This window comes from Papaver somniferum, chromosome 7, assembly GCF_003573695.1.
Source record: "Papaver somniferum cultivar HN1 chromosome 7, ASM357369v1, whole genome shotgun sequence".
Classification (NCBI taxonomy): domain Eukaryota; kingdom Viridiplantae; phylum Streptophyta; class Magnoliopsida; order Ranunculales; family Papaveraceae; genus Papaver; species Papaver somniferum.
In genome coordinates, this window is record NC_039364.1 from 148,803,586 (window position 1) to 148,828,450 (window position 24,865).

At 42.6% G+C, this 24,865-nt stretch overlaps 1 protein-coding gene and 2 pseudogenes across 1 annotated transcript; 1 reads left to right on the top strand and 2 right to left on the bottom strand.

The window, feature by feature from the left end:
* The first annotated feature begins 1,389 nt into the window (after positions 1 to 1,389).
* LOC113295362 lies at positions 1,390 to 18,061 on the top strand (annotated as a pseudogene).
* A 3,155-nt stretch (positions 18,062 to 21,216) lies between these two features.
* On the bottom strand, positions 21,217 to 22,515 carry LOC113293062 (thaumatin-like protein 1). Its single transcript, XM_026541829.1, has 2 exons — positions 22,405 to 22,515; positions 21,217 to 22,036 (listed from the first exon to the last, which is right to left on the bottom strand). The coding sequence occupies exons 1-2, from the start codon at positions 22,454 to 22,456 to the stop codon at positions 21,360 to 21,362; spliced, it is 729 nt and encodes a 242-aa protein (XP_026397614.1). The 5' UTR covers positions 22,457 to 22,515; the 3' UTR covers positions 21,217 to 21,359.
* Positions 22,516 to 23,058: 543 nt separating this feature from the next.
* Positions 23,059 to 24,193, bottom strand: LOC113293063 (annotated as a pseudogene).
* Positions 24,194 to 24,865: the final 672 nt, after the last annotated feature.

The following is a 24,865-nucleotide window of genomic DNA, read 5'->3' on the forward strand; positions in this document are numbered from 1 at the left end:
AACATATTGATATACTATTTGAAGTGGAGTTGGAACGTATGCGCAGCGCAACAACAAAGTTCAAGTTAGTAGGATCAATGACAAGGTATTAAAGCTAAGTGATGTTGATGCTAAGGATTGGAAGTTTTCTGAGAGCGTTTTGCAAAAACTAGCAAAGATTGCTGAATTTCATAAAGGGTTCTGAAAGTGCATGCAACTAAGATTGGAACCAATATAGAGTTTATACTTGGTTGCGCTCAACAAGGGCGTTGAACGGATTAGGTGGGGGAGGTCTATGACCGGTCAGGAAAGTGACGCACAATGATTGTGCGTTACAGTATTGCAGGCCAAGTGAGTGATGCGCAATGATTGCGCGTTACTATGTAGACTATCAAGTGCTGAGATAGCAAGACCCTACAGGGCCAGTGACTCGCAAAGATAGCGCTACACTGTAAATACATTTTGGATAAGTAATGAAGCTTATTGGGCGACACAATGAAGCTTCATCGAGGCAAGGAAAGACCAAAGTTGACAGATGCAACATGCGATGTTGGCATTAAGGCATATTCATGGAATTGAGTAGGCCCAAACTCAAAGATGATGCAAGAAGGCTACATAGAGTTGAGTTAGTCTCATTGTTTTGAGAGAATAAGGCATTACCAAGAGGGTGATGGCCTGTTTAGTCCATTGGTTGGACAGAAGTTTGTAATCTTCCTTGGATACAATAAAATGGGTTAATTGTGTCATGTCTTTGTGTTTATTGTGTTGTTGATTTTGTGAGGTGATCAATTGGTTTAATCCATAGCAAATTTCTTATGGGCATAAAGAGTTAGAGAGAAAGAAGATGAAGACTTCCGTTGCATAAAGCCTTAAGAGTGAAGGAAGATGCATACTTTGATACAAGTATACAAGGCTGAGTAGTTGTGGGTGAAGTTGATTCACTAAACCACATAGTATTACCGGTCATGTCCCGTAAAATTTTTAGGTGATTAAATAGGCATGTAACACTAAGTTAGTTAGTAGGCATGGGTAGAATCCCAAAAGCATTATGCTCTTTGGGAAATAGATTATTCACCTTTTTTAAATCGGAATAAATCAACTCGATTTCATCCTCAACGCTACTTATGTGTCTCATGCTGCCTAGGTTTTATTTATTTGTTTCATTTGAATGGATAATAATGCGTAGAGAATGTCAAGTTTACGGGAATTTCCAAACACAAGACGACTCACGATGCCGTCCACTTTCGATTCGAGCTATGCCGAACGAGTCTAAAGAGGCCAACTACTCTACACTTACTGATGAATGATGATGCATAAATAAAGATCATAATCAGTGTATCTGGTACAAGTTTACTTTCAAAGCTCGAAACAATCTTTAGATTTACACGATTAAAAAGTAACACATAAACCATGTCGAGTCAAGAAACATGGATCAACATTGACGAACAGGAATCAGCCGTCTCTTCCCAGCAATCTCTATACTCTAGAAGCGGTTTTGACTCTGCAACCGGCATCTATAGCTCATTACATCAACTAGGCGATAATCATCAAGTTCCAATATCTTCTAGTGATGATCATAATGTTGCCACATTTGTGTTATCTGAATTCCCACACCCAGATCGTGGTGTGTCAAGAGTCGCACTAATTGACTCGGTTACTAACAACCGAATTACCTACTTTCAACTCCAGCGCTCCATAAATTCCCTTGCAGCCGCTCTGTATCATGCACTGGGGATACGTAAAGGCGATGTCGTCTTTCTTATCTCTCCTAATTCGGTCCTATATCCTACTATATGTCTTGCCGTTTTGTCTGTAGGCGCAGTGCTCACTACCTCCAACCCAGTTAACACTGGATCAGAAATCGCTAAACAGGTTCGTGATTCAGGTGCTAAACTCGCAATATCTTCACCTGAAGAACTTCATAAACTAGTCAACACTAGTAACGACCCATTCTTCAGATTAACAACGTCTAATTTCAGTCGTAGAGTTGATCGAAGCAAGCGAACCGTCAGATGCGCCGAAGATAAAATGTTCTAAATCTGATACAGTAGCATTGTTATACTCGTCAGGAACAACTGGTGTAAGTAAAGGTGTAATATTAACACATTCAAATTTCATATGCATCTTAAATCTCCTCAAGTGGACGGCGGACGTTACGTCGTCTCGAGACGATATCTACTTATCATTCATCCCAATGTTTCATATTTACAGTCTAGCGTTTTTTGGCCTTGGTATGCTTTCATTAGGAAACACTACTGTTGTAATGCCGAGATTTGATTTTCAAGCAATGCTTGAAGCAGTAGAAACACATAAAGTTAGTCAAATCACAGCTGTTCCTCCAGCAATTCTAGCTTTAGTTAAGTATTCCGGTAAAGGTGGAAGTTGTCATCGCTAAGAAGAATAGGCTCAGGAGCTGCACCATTAAGCAAAGAAATCACGCAGAAGTTTTGTAGGTACACGTTTCATCTTCCGCCACGTGTCCACAAAGACACACGTGGAGGACATGCGGCTGAGAGCATCAAGATATGATATCATAGTGGACAGCCAAGAGACGCGCCTTGTCAAGATAGCGTGGCTACCCACCAGATCCAACGGTAGAGGATCGAGGAGACAGAAACACTAGAACACTGCGAAGCACTGGAGGATAACCCAAGAGTCGCTTTATCCTATCCCCAGAAAGATCTAAGATCTACGACTGGGGATAGTCAGACTGACGCAGACAAGACAGGGCAGAGGACAGCTGTCTACCGCGGACAGACATCTCAACTACCCGCATTAAATACCCTCAAACAACATACGTGTCAGTCAGCCTGTGGAGGAAGTGCAGATAGCACTGAATATTCAAACGGAACACGCGGAGAGAACCAAGAACACGAAGACCTCTGCGTAAGCGGCACAAGACACAAGAGGATAAGGTTATAACGGGCTTCAGAAGTGGACCCCACGTAACCACCCTATAAATACCCCTCTCTCCCAAGTGAAGAGGGGGGAGAAAAACATTGAGAAGAGAATAAGCGAGAGACAGAGAGATAGAGAAAGTGTAAGTGAAGTTCCTCCTGCTACGCAGGCTTATATTGGTCTCAAAGTCATTCGACTATTTTTGTAACCCTCACACATATAATGAAAAACCCAATCCCGGAGACAGAGATCTGAGTGAGAATCATATAAGTTAATCGTTTCGTCTATGTTCATACATTTATACTTTATATGTTCAATTCGTTACTTATGGCACATCATGTTCGTACATTTTATTCTTCGTCCACTATCTATCTTATTGCATGAGCTAAGGACAATGATTATAGTTGATGAGACGAGGAAGAGTATTAGAACTCTGAGTCAAGGATTCGACATAACAAATCCATTCCCCTCAGGCGCAGCCTATTTACTGTATTATCATGAGTCTGCGCGCATTGTTTGTGAATACTCAGATGACATTGGTCCGTGTGTTCACAATCTGGCGCTAGAAACAGGGACTTTCATCCCGGTAAAAGATTTATCTTCTCCTGTGACTTGTTTCAGGCTTCGTTTTCTGAAAATAACGATGTATGGAACACTACGGTTTTTTCCGTTCATGATTTCAAAAACAAAAATTATGAACAGATCCGCGTTGATCTAAGTAGATCTGATTCTTCATGCGTTTTCTAAGTTTTCACACCTTTGAAAACCAAAATTAAGAACAGATCCGCGTTTATCTAAGTAGATCTGATTCTTCATGCATTTTTTAAGTTTTCACACCTTTGAAGACTAAAATTATGAACAAATCCGCGTTTATCTAAGTAGATCTGATTTTTCATGCATTTTCTAAGTTTTCACGTCTTTGAAAATCAAAACTTCAAACAGATCTGCGGTCATCTACATAGATGGGCGCCTTTCGTATCTTCAAGATTTTACACCTTTGAGAACTCAAAACGCTAATAGATATCACGTGGGACCCATTGTCTTCGTGATTTTTTCTCTCTTTTTCAGAGAAATATTAAAAGATGAAGAAAAGCAAAGATATCGGGAAGGCAAAGTCTTCGTCAAAAGAGATGCCAAGGACAACCCCAGTGGTAACTAGGAGTAAGAAGAGAGGTTAAAAGCTGAAGGCAGCGGATAGGGCGCAAGATAATGCGGAAAGCACGGCCCCCATCAATGCCAACATCATCGCAGCAAACGCAGTAAATGCCGCGACAGCCAAAGCAGGAGCTTCAAGAGCTAGCGGATCCAAAGTTGGAGCTCCTAGAGTAACCAATGCTCAACTACAGGAACATCAGGAAGTCGTAGCAGAGTCAGGAATACAACAACCCCTCTATGGGATGCCCTTAACCAACGAACATAACATAACTTTTCCGACCAAGCAACCGCTTCTAATAGAAGGTCAACCCTCACAACAACCATCGGGGTCCCAAGGTGCACGGTTAGATCCACCAGAGCCAGTAATACAGATCGTGGATGAGGAACAAACCATAGCCGTCGATGAGAAATTGCGGGCAGGAACACCAAATCAAGGGTCAAATCATTCCGCTCAGATGATGGTCGAGCTGACAGAATTAAGGAAGAACCAGAAGCCATACGCAGATGCTGTGGCAATATTAGCACAAGAGAACCAAACACTCAAGGAAAGAATCATTCATAGCGCAGAGGTAGAAAACCAACGCGACGAAGCTAACTCCAAGGCAGTAGCACCTAATCAAGATATAAGAATGGTGATCGCAAACAACCCGTTTCCATTGAACCGAAGAGGAGAAAGGAGCAGCCAAAGATCGGACCCTGATTACAATCCCGAGAACTCGGACTACTACGACGGTACCACCCTCCTAAGAGCAAAATCTACCATTCGTGAAGAGCACCAGATCGCAATGGAAAATCTGCGTGCTGAGATGCTGGCAGAAATCAAGGAGCTAAAGACTAGGCAGGGAGGCGGAAGACTAGAGCAAGTGATGAAGGAAGCAAACACTACCTCGCTGACGCTACACTTGGCCAGGGCTTCCATACCGCAGAAATGTTCGGTTCCTTCTTTCGATTGCTATGAATGATCAACTGATCCTGCGGCTCATCTTTGATATTATAATCGAATGATGGCCCGTTGGGATAATTAAGACTCCATACTGTGCAGATACTTCCCATCAAGTTTAAAAGGGTCCGCGTTATGGTTTGATAACTGCCATCAAACTCCATCGATCCTACGACCAACTCACAGAAAAATTTCTAGCAACATACATGTACAACAAGGTTGTCAATACCGGCATGGACAAGCTATTCTCGCTGGAGATGAAATACAAAGAGACCATCAGAATATACTGATAGATGGCACAAGATTTTCCAAGCTATTGGCAAGTAGATCCCGTGGTTAGTATCAACTGCTACAAATGGGGGATGGACAGGATGAGTCCTTTGTTTGTTGAGATCCACGGACCATCCCTACCACCGAAGGAGATCTCCGGATAATCATAGAAAAGCATGCAAGGTTAGAAGAAATTCAGCGTGAAAATCCCAGAGCTCATACTCAACGTCCCACACGCAAATTCCGTGGATCAAGCCAGCGGGTCCAAAAGAGGAATCACAGAAGAGCATCCCAACGCAGAAAGGAAAGAACGAAGGGATGATAGACGAAGAGATGATCGAAAATTTGAAGATCAAGTCTATACCAAGCTGAATACCAGTTATTCGCGCATCCTGAGGGAGATCAAAGGGAGGGAGAACTTCGATTGGCCATGGTCCAAGGGAAAGCAGCCTCCTAGATCAGAAAAATCCAAGGAATACTGAATACCACTGTTTCAACGGTCATCAAACAGAAAAGTGCAAAAATCTCAAGATAATGATTCAAAAACTAATCGACGCAGGAGACCTGAAGCAATATATACGAAGATTGATAACGAAGATAGAACCAAGAGAGGCAAGCAGGTTCAATTACCAGAAGGCAACCGCACCCTCAACACGATTTCATGTTCAGAGATTCAAGGACCATCCCTAACCGCCCAGATTGGGAAGAGATTGAGAAAACAATTCGAAGATTATTGTGAGCTTTATAAGATCGATGGGAAAGAGGTAAACGAGCACGAACAATGGATGGACGCGCCCATGACTTTCGATGCGACGATGTGGAAGAAGACATGGAAGACCATAATGATCCTCTAGTCCTCACACTCCCAATAGCAGGGTGCAATGTCAAGAAAATTCTCATCGATGGAGGAAGCTCAGTCAACGTCCTGTTCTATGACACGTTCAAACGTATGGAACTCAACGACGAGCAACTGCTGTCATCTTACTACACCATCTAATTCAACACGCACGCAAACAGCCCCTAGGGGACATTGTCTTACAAGTAGACGCAGGGCCCATGAAAGTGGACACTCGATTCAGCGTCGTAGATGCACCTTCACCTTACAACACCATCATCGGAAGAAGATGGGTTCACAAGCTCAAGGGAGTAGCGGCAACCTACCATCAATATCTCAGATTCCCAACACCCCAGGGAGTCATGGAAATTAAAGGAGACCAAGTAACTGCGCGGGAATGTCAGACCTTACAGAATCAGATCAATAACGAGCGGGAAGAAAACCACCAGTCCCGAAGAGCCAAAAATAAGGAAATAACCATAGATACATATCTGGAAGAAATCTCCGGAAAAAGCCTTCTGAACGTAAGCACCACTGGCAGCGCAGAAGCCAGCACCTCCGCGACAAAAGAAGACGGAGAGTCCACCAAATAGCAATCAAAGAATGTTCCTCTCTTGGGGGAACCAAAACCCACGTTTACACCTGTCGAAGCAGCTAAAGAAGTCAACATAGGTACTGAGGGAAATCCGAAGATTATCAGAATAGGCACCTTGATGGATGAAGAAAGAGAAGCCGCGCTAATCAAACTTCTAAAGGAATACGCGGACATCTTTGCCTGGAAATTAGGGGACATGCCGGGAATTGACCCAAAGTTAGTTCATCACGAACTTCGAATAAAACCAGGTACCCCCCCTTTTAGGCAGAAGGTGCGCAAAGTAGCTCCAGAATACCATCGAGCAGTTGAAGTGGAACTCCGCAAACTACTGGACGCAGGATTCATCAAAGAAATTAAGTACCCAACATGGATCTCTAACATGGTCATCGTACCGAAGAAAAATGGCGGAGTAAGGATATGCATCAACTTCACCAACCTCAATAAGGATTGCCCTAAAGATAGCTATCCACTTCCAAGCATTGACCAACTTGTTGAGGCAGTTGAAGGATACGAAGAAATGTCATTCATGGATGGATACTCTGGATACAATCAATTATTCCTAGCAGAAGAAAATCAACAAGATACAACATTCTATACACCACACGACCTCTATTGCTATGTAAGAATGCCCTTTGGATTGCGAAACGCAGGGGAAACCTACCAAAGAATGGTGGATGCAATTTTCAAACCATGGATTGGAAGTACGCTGGAAGTATATGTGGATGATATGATCGTTAAAAGCAAGATGCGGAAAGATCATCACCAAGACCTAAAATATATTTTCCAAGCAATGAGAGTGCACAACATGAAGGTAAACCCAAAGAAGTGCACTTTTGGCGTCACTTACGGAAAGTTCCCCGGATATTTGGTGACGAAGAGGGGCATTGAAGTCGATCCCGCTAAAATTGAAGCCATCGTAAGAATGCCATCCCCAAAGAATTTGAAAGAGGTTCAGAAACTCAATGGTTCGCTGGCTGCGCTGGGGAGGTTCATATCCAGTTCCTCGGACAGATGTAAGCACTTTTTTAACATTCTCAAAAAAGGAAGAAAATTCGAATGGACGGCAGAGTGCGAGGAAGCTTTCCGAAATATCAAAGAATACCTGGCCGAGATCCCTATATTAAAAAAACCAGACCCTGATGAAGTGTTGGAACTATACATAGCAGCAACAGAAGATGCAGACAGCGCAGTATTGGTTAAAACCAACACAAAGATAGAGCAGCCCATCTATTACATCAGCAAGACTCTGAACGCAGCAGAAAGGAATTATACGAAGATCGAGCAGCTCATCTTGGCGTTAGTATGGGCAACCCTGAAACTCAGAACTTACTTTTTGACTCACTACGTCTGCGTCCCATGCAAAGCTCCGCTAGAAGCAGTCCTTAAAAACGCAGGAAAAGTAGGCAGAATTGCAAAATGGAATACTCACCTAGATCAATTCAATATCATCCATGAACTACATCACTCTCAGAAGTCACAAGTATTAGCAGATTTCCTAGCAGACTTACCATTGGATAACTGCAAAGAAGTCATCATCGAAGGACGAAAGGCGGCAGGACTACCAGAAATGGACGAAGGTAAAGACCCTATAGACATCTTGGAACCAAAAAATCCTAGGTAATGGGAAGTCTTCGTAGATGGGTCGAAAAATAAATAAGGGGCGGGTATAGGCATCGTAATCACCACCCCAACAGGAGACAAGACCATACATGCTTTCAGGTTAGAATTCAAGGGGCATACCAACAACATAGTTGACTATGAAGCAGTGGTGCATGCCCTTCAGTTGATAATAGAAATGGGCATAACTGACGTGCGTCTGACAAGTGATTCACAGCTAGTCATCCGACAAATAGGGTTGCAATATAATGTTTATGACAGAATATTGTCAGCATACATGGAATTGGTGCAAACACTGGCATCGCAAATCCCAAACATCAAATTCTGACACCTGGCAAGAAAGGAACTCAGGTACGCGGATGCCCTGGCCTACATATCATCGATGCTCAGAAACGAGGACATCAAAGCAATCAAAGTAACCAGGATTTACGAGCCTTCAATTGATATTCAAGAACTCTGCGCCATGCAGAAGAAGATATTGCAGATGATGACGTGGGAGAATTCATCGCGGATGATTTCCAAGAAGACGACATCATGGCTAAGGCAGATCAAGATGAAGACTTCAGCAAAGAAGAAGATTGAAGATCTGAGATTCATCTTTTCCTAAAAGAAAGAATTCTACCCTCGGATCTAAAGCAAGCCAGAAAAATACAGTCAAAGGCAGGAAGATATGATCTGAGAAAAGAAATTTTGTACAAAAAATCTTTTCTCGGACCATTATTACGTTGCCTATCCAGATCCGAAGGACATTTGATTTTGAAAGACATACACCGCGGCGACGCAGGCAATCACAGCGGAATGAGATCCCTAGCAGATAAGGAGAAAACTCAAGGATATTACTGGCCAACAATGATACGAGACGCTGCAAGAATGCCACGAAGATGCGAAGAATGCCAGTGTTTCGCCAAAAAAATCCATGCACCCGCAACAATGTTAAACCGAGTAGACAACCCTTGGCCATTCTCAAAATGGGGCATAGACATTGTGGGTCCCCTAATCTAAGGATCAGGGAAGAGAAGATTCTTGATAGTGGCCATAGACTATTTCAGCAAATGGGTAGAGGCTAAAGCCCTGGCAAGGATTCGAGACGCAAATGTCTTCACATTCATTTTTCAAAACATCATTTGCAGGTTTGACATACCATCTGAGATTGTATCTGACAATGGCAAGCAATTCCAGGGAAAAAACATCGACTTACTCTTCGATACTTTCGAAATTCGAAAGAACAAGTCAACACCAATTTACCCTCAAAGCAATGGTCAGGCATAATCCACAAACAAAACCCTCACACTCATCCTCAAAAAGCAGTTGTACGAATACAAGAAGCATTGGTGTGAGCAACTACACAACATTTTGTGGGCTTATAGGACAAATCGAAGATCAGCCACGGGAGAATCCCCATTCTTACTCACCTATGGAGCCGAAGCTATTATCCCAACAGAAATAATCATGCCAACTACGAAGACTGAAGCATGGGAAAAGAACCTCACAGCGGACATGATGTTGGAAAGGTTGGATAATCTAGAAGAGAGGAGGGAGGCAGCACTACAAAAAATGGAAAACTATCAAAGGAAACTAGCAAGGGAGTATAATAAGAGGGTTAAGCTTAGAAATTTCGTAGAAGGGCAGTATGTGCTTAGGACCATTCCCCAATACCAACGAGAAAAGAAGTGGGGCAAATTAGCACCAACATGGGGGGGACCCTTCGTTATACATGATGTTGCAGGAAATGGGTCTTATTATCTGCGCAACCTAAAAGGGGAGATCCTCAAACACCCATGGAATGCAAAATATCTCAAGCCATACTACCCGTAGAGAGCAACGCAGACCTGCATCTACGTGAAGAGCGCTGGAAGAAGAAAACGACGCTTGCGATCGACATGTTTCTATCTCTGAGAGAGGAATAGCAAACCTCAACCTATCAATCAAGCAAACTTTTGGCAAAAAATAGTCAATACATGGAGCAACATAGTAACAAGACGACTGCGTGTAAATATAACACCTCACGAGAACCCTACACCTGTAAATACAGCCTCCGCATCAATACTTCATCCTCCTGTTTTTTACTATTTGCTACCTCAGAGGTTACATCAATGGAATTCTTTTAAATGTAACTCAACAAACTGAATAGACACTTTCACCCTCTTTCACCCGTGGACGTAGACACTCTGCTGTCGAACCACGTAAACACTGGTGTTAATTGTTGTTCTATTTTACTTGGGGAAAGTAGTCACCTACAATCTCTCGGGACTCCCCTATCAGCGTCTATAAGTGTAGGACCATGGGGAAGGCATCCATCAGAAAGAGATACCCAACCAATCTTATGGCAGCGGGTTGACGAAATGAACGTACATTCCAAACAACTCATATCCTAGAACGCTGCCCCGACCCCCACCGTCTGGGAATCCTCTGGCCCAAGATTAGCCAGCGGTGTGACAGGTCTCAAGACGTTCACGAAGATACACATATCTTCGGGTTCGCACTCAAACACTTCACTTACACTTATGACAGCGGGTCGACGGAATGAACGTACATTCCAAACAACTCATATCCTAGAACGCTGCCCCAACCCCCATCGTCTGGGAATCCTCTGCCCAAGATTAGCCAGCGGGGTGACAGGTCTCAAGACGTTCACGAAGATACACATATCTTCGGGTTCACACTCAAACACTTCACTTACACTTATGGCAGCGGGTCGACGGAATGAACGTACATTCCAAACAACTCATATCCTAGAACGTTGCCCCGACCCCCACCGTCTGGGAATCCTCTACCCAGGATTATCCAGCGGGGTGACAGGTCTCAAGACGTTCACGAAGATACACATATCTTCGGGTTCGCAGCCAAACACTTCACTATCCTTGATTACAGTCAGTTATATTCCAAATTAACCATAACAATAATCAATTCATTAAAAGTTGATTACAGCCTTGGCAATGATACGCGGAAATAAGAAAATACAAAAGGAATCTCACGAAGCCTCATAATCAACAAAGATCAACTCTCTACGAAAATCTACTTGGATGGTTCAACCCCACCAGCAGGTTTAGGAATCTTCCCCTTCTGCGTTGAAGGTACGCTCCCACCCGAGGAAGGGCCTGAAGAACCAGATGTAGGGGTGGGGGTTTCTCACTGCGCGGATAGCTCTTGATAAGGCCATGCTCGGTCTTAAGATCATACTAGATGCTATCCAGAATTTTGTTAGTCTCTTTCACTAGTTGACACCGAGCCTTGTACGCAATAACAGTATTCATCATCTCAGCCTTTGACAACAACGAGGAAAGGCGACTCACTTCCTTCGAAGAGGCTTGGGCATCCTCTTCCCTTGATGTAGCTAAACCTTTATGATAATTAATCTGACTTTCTTGATGCACTAATTGAGATTGAGCTTCCGAAAGCTCTTCATTTGCAGTGCGAAGCTGTCCCTGGAGCTCTGCAAGGAAAAGAAAAACGCAGATGGTTAGGTCCAGGAAATTACAGAATCACACTCGATAATATAAGAATATACCTTCGACTCTCGCCGAAGCTATTTCATATTCGTTAACAGCAGCATCACGATCTTCACCAAGAAAATCATACTCATCTGACAACTTCTTATAATCCGCTTGAAGGGTTGAAAGGGCGTACTGAATCGTATCTAATTCTACCTGTTTCATTGAATCCAATTGACGAAGATGATTGACCTCATTGTTTAAACCCTCCAGACCCTTGTTGAGCCGATACATATTTACTTCAAGATTTCTCTCAGCCTCAGCTTGGCGTACCACATCAGCCCTAGACGCAGCTAAAGCTTTGCTAAGAGCACCAGCCTCAGCCCTAGCGTCATCTCTCTCCCTAGCAAGACGCTGAAGGTAATCTTTAACATCAGAAGACTGAGAAGAACGATCTTGACGCAATTCTTCTTCCAAGAGATTGATTTTAGCTTCCAATGATGAGACCTCTTCTCGGGATTCACGAAGATTATCACGCGTCCACAACAACGTTCCATCAAACAAACGACGATCATTGTTATACTGGTTCTGCAAATCAATCATTTGGACTCGTCTGACCCGCCACTTCTCTGCCAAAGCATTATGTTCATCGGCACGAGTATTCCACTTATCATCCTCGCTCTTTATCTTCTCTACCAACTTTGCGATGCGAGATTTATGATCTTTCCGAAGCCATACTAACTCAGGAACTCCACCTACTGAAGATAGGTTGGGGGAGGGATACTCAGACAGAACACTAATTACGGTAAAGGACAACAGCAAGGAAGAGAACAGATGATCAAACCTGTAACAGCCGAAGAATTCTTCTTGGCCTCCTCCAACTCACTACGAACCATAGCAAGATCCATACGAAGCTTCTCCTCCTCCTTGCCTTGTTGCTCCTTAGCCTTGAGGAGACTCTTCAACTCACATATCTTCCTATCCCTATCAGCAATGACAGTCTCAGCCGCAGTAAGCTCCTCTTCCCGAAGACGAAGCTTAGCCTCCAACTTAAGGGATTTGGCCTTAAAAAACTGGTACAACATGTGATTGCAATGCTCACTCCTCATCATCTGCGAATCAGAAGATTAGAACACCCTGACTCTAAAAATTACTAAAAATTGATATCAGGCAAAATGATAAGAGAACTCACCTCTAACATCCGTTGTTGGGGAAATCCATAATGATACCCATCAGCCAACGCCATCATATCAGCAACAGTTGAGGTAGCGTCGACTACTAGAGCAGCTTACGAGGACCGAAGATTCTTATCCCACGCTTCTACAACCTGGTCCTCGGGAGACAATTGCATCATCTTACGGGTATAGGCATCAGATTTCTTCTCACCCTCCACCACAGGAGCTGGATTGGGTACGAACATCAAGTTATTCTTCTTAAACCAAGCTAAGATGGCATCATCACCCTCAAGGATCAATGGCTGAGGAAAATCATCTCCAGAAGACCCAACCGAGGCCTTACCCATGTCCGTGAATTTAGCACCCGAAGAGTTCGAGGCTACTCCCGCGTCCAAATATGGAAGGTCTCTAGCACCGCTCCCCTCTGGAACATCACTAGCATCCACGAATCCCTTGCCCTTTCCATCCGCCTTGTTAGAATTACCAAGCACATCCCAATCATCGTTTGGGGAAAGCAGGTTGAACTCAGAAGCCAGGCCCAGGGCAGCGTTTATGTCAAAACTATCCTCCGCAGAATAAATCCGACCAAAGGAAAACTCCTGAGACATAGCAGGAACTTCACCACCAACACCCTCATCACCAAGGCCAGTGTTATCATCACCAGCATCACTGCAACCCGCAGGATTAGCTTCGGCACCAGCATCATGACAACCTGCGGGATTAATTTCACCACCAATACCGCTGCCACCAGCGGTAGTATTCCCTTCAACAAATTCTTCATCATCATGACTTGGAGGGGATGTATCAGTACGCGCTTCTATATCAGACACATTTTCATCCTCTCTAAGCTTAGTCACAGGACTGTTAACTTCTTCATAAACCTCCGCCTCCTCGATTGTTGCGGTGGTGGAATGCTTGGGATTTATCCTCCTCTTCTTCGTCGCCTAAAAAGACAAAGCACAAGAATAAAAATCCCTGACTTTGAAAAGAATTAAAACTGCCTCAACTAAAGGACAAGGCACATGAAAATCTTACCTTGACAACCGCAGCATTCTTCGCCTGAAGATCTGCATCGGAACTCTCTTCGTCATCTCCATCAACAACATCGAGGGAATATTGGAAATTCATGCCCTCAAAATTCAAATGCCAAGGACGGAAATTCCCATAACGAGTAGGAGGAGCCGCACGTATCTGGCTATCTGCGGTAGGAAGCCATCCTTGCGGACATGGAACACACCCCCAAGCCCAGGTACCAACGACCTCAATAACAGTTGTGTGTCATTCATAGTCATGATCACGCTTGATCCGCTCACGAGTAGTAAACACCAGTTTGTTAGTAGAATTCTCTGTACCCGGGACGTACTTCACCTTAGTACCACTTACTTCACTCAGAAGGCGGATCTCACCACGAGGAGCGGAAATATTCCGAAGACTCACACTCCACGATTTACGATTCCTATTGTTAACATAGTCACTGAAAGACTTGTTAAAATTCTCAGGCGTATACCACTCCCTTTCCTCAGGATTGGGAACATAAAGAGTCATCATTGTCTCTCCTTTGCTCCGAAGATAACACTCCCTCAGTGCACGAAGATAATTCCCATGAAGTTGGGAAATAGAGTGACAGTGTGTGTTCTTCGAAGAACCCTCTCGACCAGCCAGCACATCATAATAAAAAGAATCCCCATACTTGTACAAAGGCAACATAAGACCCGCTTCAAAGGCCCCCACCGTGGTCAGCAGATGAAACTCATCAAACTTATACGTCGATATCATCTCATAAGTAATATCATCATCAGCAGCGTAAAAACGAACATCGAATAGCTGAAGACCATGTTTTTCCTTGAAAACCTCCAGATCAATATGTTTGAAGGTCACTTTCTTCTCCCCAACAGCGACGCTGCGTATCTCTTGAGAAATATCCTCCTCCTCCACGGGATCAGGCGCAGAATCCTTTGAAGGGTTTCTATCGGAAGTTTTTCTCTTAGGATGAACCTTAGATGCATCAGTCTTCGAAACCACTTCTTTCGAAGACCTCCCCTTGGGTTGAGACACTGGAGGGGGAGGTAGAGGATGTTGATGAGACGCGGAAGGAGGCGCCACTGACCGAAGAGGTAGGACATCCCGCGTTCTCTTAGGATCATCACGCGGATTAACTGAGGGACGAGAAACAACATACCGGGAGCCAGGAGCCTCTTTTGGCCGGTCCCCCTTCTGCGTATTCCCTCTATGCGACTCACCCCTCTTAGAAGTTAAGCGCATCTGACCAGAAGAAGACGAAACCCTATGAACGCGGGCATCACCTTGGGAAGATTTAGACGAACCTCCACCAGGCAGAGAAACATCAGGATCCCTACGCGGAGGATATCTACGCGGACTAGGCGGTGGAGTTTGATAAGAAACCCGCGGATGATCAGCCATGTCTGCGTATTACACAAACAAGTTTCAGATTTCCGCGGAGACAAAACGAAAATCAAAAAACCCAATTTCATCCAGTTCTTCATAATCATGAACCAGATGGAAAATAAGAACAAAACCTAAATAAAAAGGAGAAATAACGAATAGGGGCAAGCATGCACGAAGGAAGATATCACCACTGTTTGTAATGACGAACAAGGGAAATCATACACACATCTACATATATGTTCTTCATCACAAACACATATAGCAACAACAGAAAACGAATATATTTTTCAAAAGATAATCAAACACAGTAGAACCACTTACCTATAAAGGAAAAATCAGGGTCGTGAAAAAAGCCTCGACGAACAACAGCAGCAGCAGAAAGCTTCGAGGAACAACAACAACAGCAGCAGAAAGCTTCGAGGAACAACAACAACAACAGCAGAAAAGCTTCGAGGAACGACAACAACATCAGCAACAACAAAGACAAAAACAACAGTAGCAGCAGCAACAATTAATAACAAGGAAACAAAAGCAGAGAACAAAAAATAAAAGTTCTGAGGAAAGAGAAGGAAATAAATTTATGACTAGAGAATTTTCATATTCCTTCTCATATATATATATACAAAAAGAAATAAAACCGCCCCGCTACCCAAGAAGAAGTTATTGCAAATAGTGGGGAACGTTCCCTAAAATCTAGCAAAATAATGAAGAGAAGATGAAGAGAGTAACAAAGAGAAATAAAACTGCCCCACTACCCAATAAGAAGTTATTGCAAATAATGGGGAACGTGCCCTAAAATCTAGGAAAATAATGAAGAGAAGATGAAGAGAGTAACACGTTTTTTCTTCCCACTTCGACTAACCGCCCAGTAGGATGAAAAGGGGAAAATTGTAGGTACACGTTTCATCTTACGCCACGTGTCCACAAAGACACACGTGGAGGACATGCGGCTGAGAGCATCAAGATATGATATCACACGTGGACAGCCAAGAGAAGCGCCTTGTCAAGATAGCATCGCCACCCACCAGATCCAACGGTAGAGGATCGAGGAGACAGAAACACTAGAACACTGCGAAGCACTGGAGGATAACCCAAGAGTCGCTTTATCGTATCCCCAGAAAAATCTAAGATCTACGGCTGGGGATAGTCAGACTGACGCAGACAAGACATGGGCAGAGGACAGCTGTCTACCGCGGACAGACATCTCAACTACCCGCATTAAATACCCTCAAACAGCATACGTTTCAGTCAGCCTGTGGAGGAAACGCAGATAGCACTGAATATTCAAACGGAACACGCAGAGAGAACCGAGAACACGAAGACCTCTGCGTAAGCGGCACAAGACACAAGAGGATAAGGTTATAATGGGATTCAGAAGTGGACCCCACGTAACCTCCCTATAAATACCCCTCTCTCCCAAGTGAAGAGGGGGGCGAAAAACATTGAGAAGAGAATAGGAGAGAGACAGAGAGATAGATAAAGTGTAAGTGAAGTTCCTCCTGCTACGCAGGCTTATATTGGTCTCAAAGTCACTCGACTATTTTTGTAACCCTCACACATATAATGAAAAACCCAATCCCGGAGACAGAGATCTGAGTGAGAATCATATAAGTTAATCGTTTCGTCTATGTTCATACATTTATACTTTATATGTTCAATTCGTTACTTATGGCACATCATGTTCGTACATTTTATACTTCGTCCACTATCTATCTTATTGCATGAGCTAAGGACAATGATTGTAGTTTATGAGACGAGGAAGAGTATTAGAACTCTGAGTCAAGGATTCGACATAACCAATCCATTCCCCTCAGGCGCAGCCTATTTACTGTATTGTCATGAGTCTGCGCGCATTGTTTGTGAATACTCAGATGACATTGGTCCGTGTGTTCACAAGTTTAGAGAGAAGTTCTCATTGGTAGAGCTAAGGGAAGGCTATGGATTAACAGAGACTTGTGGTGCGGCTAGTTTCTTTGTTTTGTATGAGCAAGCAAAATCCCACGCTGGGTCGGTAGGCTAATTGCTTCCAGGAATTCATGCCAAGGTGGTAGATGTTGAAACTGGAATTCCAGTGCCACCCTATAAGGAAGGGGAGATCTGGTTAAAGGGTAACAATGTAATGAAAGGATACTTGAGAAACGATAAGGCAACAACAGCGACTATTGATTCAGAAGGATGGTTAAAAACTGGTGATCTTTGTTACATCGACGTTGACGGGTTCCTTTATATCGTTGACAGAATCAAGGAGCTAATAAAGCACAATGTAAGGAGCTATGCGTATATGCATAAGTTGTTATTTAGTTCATGACATGTCAAGTTTTTATAACCTTTGGTTGCAAATGTAGGTAGCTCCTGCAGAATTGGAAGCCATACTTGTGAGCTCTGTCTTCTTTTGCCCTTGTTTACAACTAAGATAAATTGAATTTCCAGAGTTGAAAACGAGAAATCAGGGCAAATACCGATGGCATATGTGATGAGAACAAATGAATTGAAATTAACTGTAGATCAAGTCATTCAGTTCATATCCGGCCAGGTTTGTGTTTTTTATCCTATTTGAAATTTTGGATTTAACTTTATTTTTCTGCATAATCTTCTATTGGTCTTTTTATCTTATTTCTTGGAATTTTACAGGTTGCCCCATACAAAAAAGTTCGGAAAGTGGCCTTCATTAATTATATTCCAAGATTAGCTGCAGGCAGAATCTTGAGAAAGGAACTAGTTCTGATGCAAAACAAAGAAGCTGGTTTATCCAAATTGTAACAGTTTTATTAGAGAATATAATTATATTGCTTTACTTATTTTTATCAAGGAGGATATCTCCTTACATAATTATTGTAATGAGGAGATTATCTCCGCCATAACTTTTGTATTTCCAAAAGAGATACTATTGTTTTATATAATAAGAATCCTGGTGAATAGAAATAACTAAGGAAGTTATCATCAAATCCAAGATGGTATCATCCCCCCTACGATCCTATTTTCTCTAAACCATTAAAAATCAATGGCGAGGGAACAACTGAAGCTCACAGACATTGCTGAGGCATATAGTTCTATGCATCTACAGCAACCCGATGATGCTTTCTACATGGATATCGGTGCTACGTCGCACCTCACTGCTGATCCAGGTAATCTACACAACGTTTTCAATTCTAGCAATGTACGATCTATCTTAGTTGGCAATGGAAATAGTATTCCAGTTACTGCCAGTGGTACCAAGTTCATAACCTTCCCTCTCGTACTCTTCAACTCAAAAATACCCTTGTTTTTCCCGATATTATCAAAAACTTAGTTTCCGTTCGTAAGTTCACCACTGATAATCGTGTGTCTGTTGAGTTTGATCCTTCTGGTTTTTCTGTGAAAGATCTGAGTTCGAGGAAAATTATCCTTCAATGTAATAAGTCTGGAGAGATCTACCCGATCACCAACTCTGTCGTGCCACCACAAATATCATCCCAGTCTTCCCCCATTTCTCTTGATGTCTTTTCGCCATATATTTGGCATAGCCGCCTTGGTCATCCCGGCAAGGCTGTTTTAGATGTTCTTCGTACAAATAATTCTATTCATTGTAATAAGAATCAACATTCTAAACTTTGTCATTCACGTCAAGTTAGTAAACATGTTAGATTACCATTTTATGAATCAAATTCCATTACTTTTGCACCATTTGATATCATTCACAGTGATTTATGGACCTCTCCTTTACACATAGAGACCGGTTTCCGTTATTATCTTATATTACTGGATGATTTTACCAACTATCTTTGGGTTTGTCCACTAAAGTTTAAATCCCAAGTTTATAAAAAGTTCTTGGAATTTCGTTCATTTATTCAAACTCAATTTGAACGTCAAATTAAATGCTTTCAATGCGACATGGGCCGCGAATTTGACAATTCTTCCTTCCATACTTTTGCTCGTAATAATGGTCTTGTTTTTCGTTTCTCTTGCCCCCAAACTTCCTCCCAAAATGGCAAGGCTGAACGCATGATTCGCCGTGTCAACGACATCACTCGCACTCTTATGTTCACGCTTCCATTCTCCCTAAATATTGGGTTTATTCTCTTCATATGGCTGTCTATCTCCATAATATTCTACCCACCGAAGTCCTTCATAATCAATCACCTGTGTCTATTCTTTATCAACACCAACCAACGTATGATCATCTTCGTACATTCCGTTGCCTTTGCTATCCAAATCTCTCCTCCACAACTCCCCACAAACTCTCCCCTCGTTCCACTAGGTGTATATTTCTTGGTTTTCCTCCTAACCACCGTGGATATCGCTGCTTAGATCTCACCACACACAAAATAATCATGTCCCATCATGTGACATTTGACGAGAGTGTTTTCCCATTTTCTACCCCTCCTCAAAACAACCCCCATGATGATGACGATGTGTCTCCTTCTTTTTTTAACTCCTCCCACAATAATCACCTCTCTTACCCATCCTCTAGTACTGCTTCTACTGTACACCAATCATCTCCTATTCAGCCTACTCCACCTGACATCTACATCCCACCTCATCGTCGCAACACATTATCTACTCCTCCCATCCAAACGTCTTTCTTCCCTCCTGCCACTTCCGTCCCCACTAAGTCAGCAGGCCCCATCACCATTTCTTCTTCCCCCAATACGTCAGTTCCCACTCCCACTCCCCAATGTCAGTTTCCACTCCCACCTCCATACCCCATTGAGTCAGCAGCTCCCCTCACCTCTTTTTCTTCTTCTTTTCCCACTGCGTCAGATCCCACTCCAACCATTTCTGCACCATCCAATCATTGCGTACAACCTACTGACGTTAACCCCTCATCCCCACCAATCACTTCTTCCCCTACAGCAACCACTGTCCCTACACCTTATTGCATACCTTCAATCACTATTGTTCCTCCAGCTCCTTCTCGCCCCACCACTCGCGCCTCCCGTGGCATCTTCCGCCCTGTCCATCGCCTTAATCTTCATGTCCAAACCCTTCGTCATATCTCTCCTCTCCCTCGTTCTCACTTGTATGCTCTTAGAGACATAAACTGGAATGCTACCATGAAAGATGAGTACAATGCTATGTTGAAAACTAATACTTGGGAACTGGTACCACGACCACGTGACGCTCATGCTATTCGTTCCATGTGGCTCTTTCGTCACAAATATCATGCTGATGGCTCCTTGTAGCGATACAAGGCTCGTCTAGTTGCTAATGGTAAATCTCAGCAGGTTGGGGTTGACTGTTTTGAAACGTTTAGTCCGGTTGTCAAACCAGCTACTATTCGTATCGTTCTTACTATTGCTACTTCGCGTTCTTGGCTCATACATCAGCTAGATGTCAAGAATGCGTTTCTTCATGGTGACTTGACCGAGACAGTATATATGCATCAGCCTCCGGGGTTTGTTGATCCTGATCACCCTGATTACGTATGTCGACTACGTAGGTCTCTCTATGGTCTTAAGCAGGCTCCACGGGCGTGGTTTCAGAGGTTTGCCAAGTTTATCACTAATTGTGGTTTTCGTGCTAGTGTGTGTGATCCCTCCCTCTTCGTTTATCAATCAGGTTCCGAGACGGCATACCTATTATTATATGTTGATGATATTATTTTAACTGACTCTACTGATGCTCTCCTATGCCGCTTCATTGATTTGATGAAAAGGGAATTTGTTATGTCTGACCTTGGCCCGTTACATCATTTTTTGGGTATTACTGTTACTCGTTCATCCTCAGGGCTATTTTTGTCTCAGTCGTTATATGCTCAAGACATCATTGCACGTGCGTCCATGACAAAATGCAATCCAGTGGCTACTCCGGTCGACACCAATGCCAAGCTCAGTGCTACCTCTGGCCCTGCTCTCACGGACCCCACTTTGTATAGAAGCCTAGCCGGTGCTTTGCAATACCTCACTTTCACACGGCCAGAAAGTATCATTGCAGTATCTAATGAACCATATAAAGCGAAACATCGGTTGATAAAAACTTAAAACAGAAGAGATAAAAGGACTAAACCTGAACAAATAAACCATACGATGTCTCTTATTCCTTCATTCAAGTTCAAGAGAGTATGCTATAAAATTCATAATCAGGGACAGAAGGTAATGAGGTAATTACCACCAGAAGCACAAGTAAATGTGCTCGTGTTATCATCATACGCATAACTATAAGCTTGAGGACAAGCCTTTTTAAAGATCTTCGAGTAATTCGTGGGAGCGCAAGTCTCAGGAATACTGTGTGCACCAGTACAACAATATTGAGGTTGACGCAATGCTTCACAAGCACTTTTACAAGCAATTACACTGCCAGCAGCACCCTTAATGCTTAATTCTGGTGGGCAAACAGAGTTTACGTTACCCGAGCACGCAATCGAACTACAACTACCTGACCCACCTTGTGGAGTGATAGAGGCAGGCAAATTGTAACCATCAACAAGGCTAGTGTCATAAAAGTCTTTATCACCATGTCCGTTTAGAGTGAACTCAAGTAGGGTTGCTGGTGGAATAGCTCCAGCACCATTGCACTCAACTTTACCTGAACCACAATCTGCTGTTGCACATACGAACTTTCCAGAAGAATCAGTGGAGCAATCAGTTCTTGCCCAAAATCGACCTGACCATCCAGCTGGAGCATCAACTGATGATGATGCCCCAGTCGCAAGCTCAAACCCGGTTTTAGGTAATTGGGATCCAGCACCAGTCAGTGTGCCTGGCCATACTGTATATGGGCAGTTGTTTTTAAATGTAAATGTGGCCGAAAGTGCACCTAGACAATTCAATAAAAGAAGCAAAATAAGGGTTCATAGCTCTTGTGACGCAATAGAATGACAATTATGTACAAGTAACTCTCGAACAGCTTCCCAAAGTCTCAACTGTCACAAAATTTCCAAATCTCAACAGTAAAAAGTTTTTACAATCATGCTTATACTAATCCCCTGTATGTTTGGAAAGGTTTACATGGAAAAAGCTTAGACGTGCATAGCTTATTCAATCATGTAAATAACAGGATATGTTGCCTATGCCGTTGGTGCGTGCTTGGTAGCATAAGTCTGAACCATTCCTAAACAATACGAACAAAACCGAACAGAAAAGGGAAGAACGATCAACAAATTATGATAAGCAATAGAACCAAACCTGTTATGGACAAGATGGCCAAAAGAACGGTTAAAATACCCTTTGCTCCCATTATTGGTTATACTGATTGTTTGTTTCCTTAATATAACTATTTCTTCTTCTCCACTGAAATATATGACAGTAGTAGTGCAAGTTTATCTCTGGAAGAAAGACCTTTTATTGAAATTATTTTTGCTGTTTATGGTAATTAGTTACTCGTTTACGCTTGATCTAAATTGTCTCCTTTGTACAAGAGTCTACGTAATATTCTTACGCGTCCAGCAATCAATGAAAGAGATATCTGTAAGGTCTAAATATAAGGAAAAGACCAACCACTATGGGGTTTGGCCGGATACTCGGGTCCCAACCAAATAATAATGGGCTGAAACCGAGTATCCGGCCCTTGACATGGCTGGAATGTTTGATACTACTAGTATTAAAGGTGTTTTGAACTCTTGAATGGAATTTTTGTGTGCCCCCAAAGGGTTTTATTCTCTACTTATATTATCCGAACTGTAACAAAATGTAATCCACTTTGTAATAGGTAACAATATTATTGAAATTTATTTAAGAAAACACAGTTAAGGATCTAATGATCCATAATTGAGAAACTGATCAAACATCATCAGTTAATAAAACTTTAAACCAGATCTCCTTTTAACAAGCAATCTTCTCTTATTTATTCATTTATTCAAGTAGAAGAGAATACCCAAGATTTCCTTTTTCAGGGGCAGAATGTGATGACGTAATTACCGCCAGCAGCACAAGTAAATGTACTCGTGGTATCATCATATGCATAACTATAAGCTTGAGGACATGCATTCTTAAAGATCCTTGAGTAATTCGTTGGAGGACAAGTCTGAGGAGTATTGAAGGAACCGGTACAACAATATTGGGGTTGTCGGAATGCTTCGCAAGCACTCCTACAAGCAACTACACTGCCACCAGCACCCCTAACGCTTAATTCAGATGGGCAAATTACTTCGGCATTCAGTCGAACTACATCCACCTCGTTGTGGAGTGATAGAGGCAGGCAAGTTGAAACCATCAACATTGCTAACATCGTAAAAATAAATCTAGACCACTGTTTCCGTTTAGAGTGAATTCAAGTAGGGTTGCTGGTGGAATAGCTCCAGCACCATTGCATTCAACTGCACCCGAAGCACAATCTGCAGTGGCACATCTGAGCCTCCCAGAGGAATCAGTAGTGCAACCGGTTCTTGCCCAAAATCGGCCTGACCATCCAGCTGGAGCATCTACTGATGATGATGCCCCAGGTGCAAGTACAAACCCAGTTCTAGATAATTGGGGTCCTCCCCGAGTCAAAGTGCCTGGCGATGACAATTGTTTCTAAGTGTAAATGTAGCCGAAAATGCACCTGCAATAAAAGTACCAAAAGTTTTCCTGTCATTTTCAACCTGTGTATAGCTATAAAAATGCATAAGACTATGAAATTCTAAATTTTACACTGACACGGTATATATTGTTAGGATAGCTTATTCGGAGCTCCCTCATTAAAGAGGATGTAGATGCATAAGAATTCAGAAATAATGAATACCATGAAATGAAAATGACAGCAGTTTTTTTTTTTTTCCCGTTGGTAACATCCGTCTTAAGTTAAGACTCTTAACTACTTATTTAAACATCACAGGCCGAAACCAATAGAAAGGAAAAAAACAAACAAGAAATAAGGCGAGCACTAAAACTAAACCTGTCATGGACACAAGAGCCAAGAAAATGGCGAAAAATCCTTTTGCTTCCATTGAAAGCTGAAAACTTGTTTACTCTGCCAACTTTTTCTTCTGTTTCACAGAAGTATATGAAAGTAGGAGTGAATATTACATTTGGTTCAGTGACCATTTATAGATTTTTTTTTAGCTGTGGGGTAATCCCGCATCGCTTTCCCTATCACACCAGACTCCATCAAGTAGGCAACACATTCATGAGGCTGCTCGGTAAAAAATATATATGGCTCTCTACTAAACTTGTTTCCACCATTTACTGTTGTTCTACTATCCTTGTCTGTCAAGAAAAAAAAGAATATCCTCTCTAATATTCCTCTATAAGTTAGAGAACTTAGGGAGAAGAGACTGTCATTTCAACCACGGCTGCTGCTACTTCTTTCTATCTCACAAGTAAAGAAAATTGGACAAAACGTGGTTATAGGCCTTGAAGTTCACCACTGAATCGATGCAACTCATTCATATTTGGTGATCCATTGGACATGTTGAACTGTGCATTGTGCAAGCTTGTATACCTGTGAGTATGTTTTGGACAAATTTAGAAAAAGAGAAATTCTCGGTATACAATTATGGAAGTAAATCACTAATTCACATTTCATAAGTGAAGGCATGATATTTTAGTTTAGCACCACACTTTTCTGTGCGACCTTGATCTGGTCGTTGCTGGACTTGAGAATACTCATTTCGAGATGTTGTCAAGATTGTACAGCGAAGCATTATGAATTATGAAGATTCACATT